At 34.2% G+C, this 7,400-nt stretch overlaps 1 protein-coding gene across 2 annotated transcripts; it reads right to left on the minus strand.

Moving 5' to 3' along the window:
• Positions 1-1,137: 1,137 nt before the first annotated feature.
• On the minus strand, positions 1,138-5,664 carry LOC126610864 (uncharacterized). Of its 2 annotated transcripts, none has more exons than XM_050279014.1 (5): positions 5,523-5,664; positions 4,454-4,549; positions 2,247-2,331; positions 1,613-1,734; positions 1,138-1,538 (listed from the first exon to the last, which is right to left on the minus strand). In XM_050279014.1, exons 1-5 carry the CDS (start codon positions 5,610-5,612, stop codon positions 1,500-1,502), a joined length of 432 nt encoding a protein of 143 aa, XP_050134971.1. In that variant the 5' UTR covers positions 5,613-5,664; the 3' UTR covers positions 1,138-1,499. The 2 variants fall into 2 exon arrangements, with proteins under 2 accessions (XP_050134971.1, XP_050134972.1); XM_050279015.1 differs by having other exon boundaries at positions 1,143-1,164.
• Positions 5,665-7,400: the final 1,736 nt, after the last annotated feature.

Consider the following 7,400-nt stretch of genomic DNA (forward strand, 5'->3'; position numbering starts at 1 on the left):
CTTAACAAGAAATCTTACTAGTGCTTCTAAATACCAAGCTCTCTGGGTCATGCGCGCCGCTCAGGCCCTATCCTCCGGGACTTACTGTTTGGGTGACGCCTTACTGCTCAGACCTTATGGAGATCAGGAGACACTAAAAGATTAAACTGAAAAGATGAGCTGTAAAGAGACTGAATAAATTTAAAGGCATAAACAGAGTAATCAGATACTAATGGTATAACCAACCACACTTGGCTCTGATACCAAATGGGTGCGGAAGTAGGGTAACATATGAAGTCGGAAATATCCGATATATGTATTTGGGAATTCAAAGAATTTGATTAATATCAATATAAAATTTTTAGGATTTATAACAAGAGCATATATAAACAAAACTAAATTTAAAATAGATTTAGTATTCATGATGATTTAAAATAATGATGCTGATATTCGAAAGAAAATATATTTATTGAAAATCAAGTAAGACTTACAGAAATCTCGTCTATTGACGATTTGGAAAATTAAAGACTGATCTGGGAGCTCGCAGGCATCCTTGATTACTTAAGATTAAAATATATTTATATTACAATATATTTTTGCTGAGAAGCTGTATATTCTGTTCAATCTGAATTCGCCGAGTTCAATATATATATATATATATATATATATATATATATATATATATATATATATATATATACAGATTGCTTAAGGGAAGGGATCCCCATTTTTTAAAAAAATGGGGATTAGGTGTGGGGTCTACTCCACATCGAATTTCAACGATCCGAACCATCTATTTTGTTAGTCTCGATTCATAGATCATCCTTGCAAAATATTAGCTAAATTGGAAATGTTTAAGACATCTAATTGGGTTCAAGGAAATGAACGAATACTTTGTTATATAAGAAAAAATGAAATTTGATTTTGATAATTAAATAGGCAAATGGTTTCGGATTGAATTGAATTTTTGCAAGGATGATCTATGAATCGAGACTAACAAAATAGACGGTTCGGATCGTTGGAATTCGATGTAGAGTGGGCCCCACACCTAATCCCCATTTTTTTCAAAAAATGGGGATCCCTTCCCTTAAGCAATTTGTATATATATATATATATATATATATATATATGTTAACAAGAATCACTGAGAATTACCATAAACTGAAAACAAACTGTTCATCACACCTGCAATTTGAAAAGCAAAATATAAGAAACTTTTCATTTCGCAATTTGCACACAAGAGATGTAGCAATGCAAGACTAAGCGCTTCATCTCAGAAAGTAAAGATTTGAAAAGATAAGAATGTACCAATGAAGAGAATAACGTAGCGAAGAACACGGACTTTCGTAAATTCTTGCAGAACCCATATTATAGCAAGGAATACAATAAATCTTGAAAGACTCATCAACAAGGATCGGTAATGTGTGGAAGTATGTGAATAATATAAAACTAAGACGTATTGCACGCATGCGAAGATACTCACCAATACAAAGTCCTCGAAGTGTCCACTGTATAAAACATTAGAATTTTTTGAACGCAAGAGTGAAGAAATTAAGATCCTGAAAGTTCTAACACAAAAATATGAGAATGGAGCTAAAACATTATTGTCTGCATATGTTTACTGCTCTCTTACATTTTTTGCCATAAAAAGCACAACTAGCAGGGCAACGCCAAAACAACCAGCAGCAATTCGAGCAGTTAGGAGATTTGTGGATGCGAGTATTAAAGCCATTCCCCAAAATGATGAACCTAGATCTGGAGGCAGAAAGAAATACGAAACCATGAGAACCAAGATCTGGATACAAGTCATGACTAGTTAGTTTAACACAAAAGCCAAATTTAAATAAGACCGTAAGAAAAATACATATTTTTGAAGCCAACATGGTTTGCATATAACACCGGAATGCATGAAATATGAAACCATGAGAAACAGTCCTACTTTAGCATCAGATGCCATGTTCAGTGCCAGCACACACAATCTGCTCGTTTCATGAACTGAGACACATCTTAGACAATCGTATATTGAAGATGAAGCATAACAAACTGAGGATGGAAAATAGTTTCTGAACGACAAATGCAAGTGTGAGAAAGTGAGAAACTTAATATGAGGAACTATGTATGCTCAAATCTTGTAAGACACTAGTATTCATGTTTACAACTTCTAAAATTGCATTTCAAAGTTTAAGCCCATAATTGATGTCTCGTCAAGTACAAAAATAATGATACATTGCAATGAAAAGTAAAGTTTAGGGACAAAGGTGTAGTACATCCTGCAGGCAAGATCAACCAATATATACCGCCACGTGTTTGTGTCACCCCACCCTCATCTGCGTGAACCTGGGTACCCTCCACCTACAAATCAATTCAAACTATGAGACCCATCAGTGACGTACAACTGCCCTAGAAGCTAAGGGCATTTAATGTAGTGGTATGTGATAGCAAGTTTGCAAAATGTGTTGTACTGTATATCAGCCTTCTAAACAGAAGCACTTAGTAAACTATGCTTAACATTCACCATCAGAAAGCTTCAACTATTGCAAGTTTGGACATTTAGAAAACCTAGGAACCTATGAGATACCAAGGAATAGGAAATATACAGGAAAATTTAAAAGAAATTAATAAAACAAACACATAAATAATACAATCCATAATTATGATGATGAGAATTAAAATAAGTTAGCGACAACAGTAATTGCGAGAATGAACCTATTGAAGATATGCAACATTCCAGAATGGGCCAAAGCAGAACAAGCTTTAGTCCGTTGATAAGCTTTTCTAGAAAAGTAAAATGTGAGTCATTGATCAACCTTCTAAAGAGAAAATATTGTAAGAGAAGCAAGGAATAAGTTTTTCAGCTAAGGATCTTTTCAATCCCAGGATGAATTAAGGACTTGATGAATCAGAATTCGGTGTACTCGTGATCAAGTGTTTAAACTCAAACTCATGCAACAAGAGAGGTGAATTCTTACATAACAAGCAAACGACTTTGAAAACAACAGACCAAGTTTGAAAACTTTAATATTAACTTGTAAGAAATATGACGCGAAGATGTTTGTAAACAGGAAACAATTAGGGAATACGGTGGCCTATGGTGCCAACCTTAATTAATACTTTGTTTGAAAAACCTAGTAGTTCTAAAACCAATATTTGTGAAGATCAAGATAAGTGCAAGAGCTCTGGTAACAGCGAATGACTGAAAACTTTGCAAGCATGAAGACTATGAAAGCTTTGAACTTCACAAGGATTGTCTGAAATGATATCTTTGAATGCAGTTTTAGCTGAGAAGCTCTGTTAAATCAAAATGACCAACAACATTGTCAACAATTTGTGGGATTATGATCATATTTGACCTTCCTTGGGCTCTTACAACCATCCCCAAACTCGTTCGTTGCCCTATTGTTTTCAAATTATACCTTCCTTCTGCTCATGTCCCTCATCAAGACTTTGTTATCATGGTTCTACACACATCTTGGATTAGCTTCCTATGAGCGAATTCAACCCAATGAGAAAACAGGGCACACTAAAATACAGAGAGAACAAGAAAATACGTTGGTTTAGACATATTTACTTGGATAAGTATACATATCTACTTAAGGATATCCTAAACAAAGTACTTCAAATTGTTATATGGTGTAGATAATTCCACATCAGAAATTTAAAACCTAGCATAGCAATATATAAGATGTTTAGCCTCTCAAAACATTGCCAATTGGTTTGGGTTGAACGCTCTAAATTTAATCACAGCCCAGAGCATCAGTGATCAAAGGCTGTGGTAATGATAAAAAGTGATAATTTTTATGAAGAGGACAAGGACTGGTCAGAGAATTACAAGATCTGAGTTCTAAACTAATGGTTATCATAGTTGACTTTACTCCGTGAGAGTAGGTACTCCGAAACTGCATAAAGAAATTCAGTGAAACGAACACTAAATAACAGAAGTCCTGGTACATTGAACCACCGGTCATTCAATCAAACAACAGAAGGCCTGATACACTGAATCACATAAAGAAATTTAGTGAGGAAATATCACCGAGGCCAAAGAAAAAGAACACTAAATTTTACTCAATCGTCCAAACTTTGTCCCTTGCTTCTCTACAAAGCAGGGTCATACAGAAGATTAGTTCCACTCAAAGTCAGTGACACTGAGACTTTCGTTCTAATGGACTCCACAAATAAACACCAAAAAATGATTTCCCTTGGATCCTTGACTAAGATACTGGCAGCACAACATGATACTGTGTCTGTTAAAGATCCTTATTACCTAGCTTGAAGTTGTTAACAAGTGAATCAATTACATTTATTATTTTGTGAACTTGTGTATAGAGTCTATCACCAAGAAAGCAATTTTTTGGAAGAACTGGAGTCCTTGAAAATAGAAATTTATACAAGAAAACAGTTATTCTTTTCTCTTTGGATCTGACCACATCATTTAAGAAGCAAAAAAAATAGAAAACATTAATCAGCTTCTCCTTACCTTGCCATATGTGAGTATGCAAGCAATTGCATGGCTTGCTTCATGCAAGAAGACCGTGACGAGCTTAAAAGGCGTGAGTAGTATTGTCCTCCAAAGCTTTAACAGTAAGAAAAAACTTTTTGATCAAAAGGCTAACTGGATCAAGTAAGTGCTAAACCAATAAGGAGATTGATTAAAAATAAGTAAAAAATAACGCAGGATATATTTAGCCAAATAAACATGGCCCTCTAGAAATCATGTAAGATTAGCCAAATAAATTCTAAGTTATTCTGCTATATTCATATCCATCCCCATTCTCATCAAATCTCTTCGCACAACCTCAAACAGCACTATGAGCTTTCCCAACTCCTCTAGGTGCATTGCCAATGGTCTTATCAACGGATTCCCTAGTTACACATGACCGACTGCATTGCCAATGCTCAAATCTCATCTTGGTTGCATGTCTTCATCTTTCCCTGGTTGCTAATTCCTCATTCACACATTGATTCTAATATCATATACACACATGTCCACTCTTGTTTGATGACCATTTAAAGATAAAAATCACGCAAAAATGTCATTTCCAAAGTGATATTTCGTTTGGAAGGAAAAGAAAAGAACAAATCTCATGAAAAGTCTTACTTTGGAAGCTAAAACAAGTTCTAACCCCATTCCGAAAGTCTATCCACCACATAGCTTCATGTATTATTAAGTTGGTAAGCATAACTTCTCCACAACAATCATTAACCAAGAAAATTCCAGTAGAAAATAAAAACGGGGTTTCAGAAATCAACCTTGTTTGTCCAAAACCATTAAAAACCAACAAGAAGTTGAATATAACAAACTGTTAAGAAAAAAAATCAAACGGACAGTAAATTATTGGGCCTTAAATTTTTCCATTTCTAAAATCCCAATTCAATTATCTGGTCAACAAGTGGACTATAACCCCTTTAAGTTTCAAGCTGAAGAAACCATAACAAAAACACCCGAAAGACCACTCTTGAGCTTTCTTTCAACAATTTACAGTTTACTTTCCCGGGAAACAAACAGTTTATGTGAATTGAAAAAATAAAGAGAGAGTAAGGCATACCGCGAGGATGACAACTGTGAAGACTCCAATAGTCGCCAGGAAGACGACCTGGTCATGCTTGCAACAGCTCTTCAGCTCCCAATTCGGCATTCTTCAAACCCAAGAAACCTGAGAGAGATAGAGAAAGAGCAGGAAAGGCACAGAAAAGTGGTGGTTCTATTGTCTCTTCACTTTCTTCTTTTATTGGTCAAATATTTAAATAGATACAGTTGGTATTTTCTCATTGAAAGAACGTAATGGTAGTAGCGCGTTTACAGCAGTTTTTGAACTTTGAGATCAATCTAACTGTATCTAGGCTTACTAACTTAAATCTCCGTTTCACACTAAAAAATATTGGGATTGCTGGATTTTTAGAAACTGCTTAAAAAATTCAACAATTCAAAGAAGGCTACCGAACATTTTACCAAGCAGCCATCCTTTTTTTTTTTTTTTTTTTCGTCGATGGTGTCCAAACAAAAACATGTCATGTTTTTTTATACGCCAAAAAAATTAGAAAATCCCAAAGAGACGGAGAATCCATCTTCTTGAACGCGTGAGCCATGGACGACGAGTTTGTTGTTTGCCGATTAGAAGAGACTGAATGCGCGAATGTTTTTTTAAAATAATAGATAAATAAATAAAGATGATTATTATTGGTACTCCAATAGGATACAATAAGATAATTTATGCTTATAAATTTATTTATCGTTTAATTAATCTAAAGACTCATACGAAAAATAACCTCACAAGTCCTCTAAATGAGAACTTTAGGTGAGCGTCGTTGTTTTGTAAAAGCATTTTTATTGTTTAATGTTGTAACAATTTCATTTCTTTTCTTACTTTTCTAGTTTCCTTTGGAGGGAAGACAAGACAAGGTCGGACTGACTTTTTTTTCTGAACAAAAAAAAAAAAAAAAAAAAGACCAGCTAATGATTTTGTCGTTTAGAGAGAGTTGTCTCTTACACACACGCATGAAGGATGTTAGTACATAGAAAGATTGAACAAATTGAGTAACGAAAGACCAAATCTCACCAAAGGGTTGAAAGGGCCAATAACATGACAAAAATCCAACATTGTCGTATAAAATAAGATGGGGTACTTTAAATGCCCCCTTTGAGATTGAATTGTTATAGATTTTACAACCATTTTAAATTTCAAACCAAATAAGTTTTTGAACCTTATAAAAAAAGAAAAAAATTAGAAAAATAATCAAATTTTATACTCCATATAGATTTATAGTAATCATTTTAATTTTATAATAATCAAAACACAACCTATATATGGTACAATTTCAATCTCCAAAAGGATACAACAGCCGTACGTTTACCTTGGGCTGCGCTTTCATTGTTCAATCACCCATCAATTTTATAACTTTATTGGAAGTACCAAGATGCCTACCAATTTAATCTTGAAGACTCTGTCTACTTTTGTTAATTGATATACATACCGATCTCAGTAATTGATATGAAAGGTACGTAATATATGTGGGATTTGAAGAGGACAATGACATAACATAAATTGTACTATATTCTGTGAACCTGGTTCAACATAAAGGGTGTATAGAATTGTTAATAATTCTAATGATTAAACTATCATGTTTCAATGGTTTGGAACAACTCTTAGTTCCTAACTTTTGTATCTCAAATTTTTACATAGTGCCACATATATATGTTTAACATTTCTTGTTTTCACATGGTTGAACCATTATGCATGTATCTTCCATTAATCACTATGCATTGCAAGTACGTGAGGGAGACTTATATCGTATAATTGACCTAAATGCAAAGACATGCACATGCAGAAGGTTTGATCTTGATCAACTTCCATGTGTCCATGCAACTGTTGCATGTCGAATTTGCTACACATCATTATACAGTATGTGCTCCCAATTCTACACAA

Source organism: Malus sylvestris, chromosome 17 (assembly GCF_916048215.2).
Source record: "Malus sylvestris chromosome 17, drMalSylv7.2, whole genome shotgun sequence".
In the NCBI taxonomy this organism is placed as follows: domain Eukaryota; kingdom Viridiplantae; phylum Streptophyta; class Magnoliopsida; order Rosales; family Rosaceae; genus Malus; species Malus sylvestris.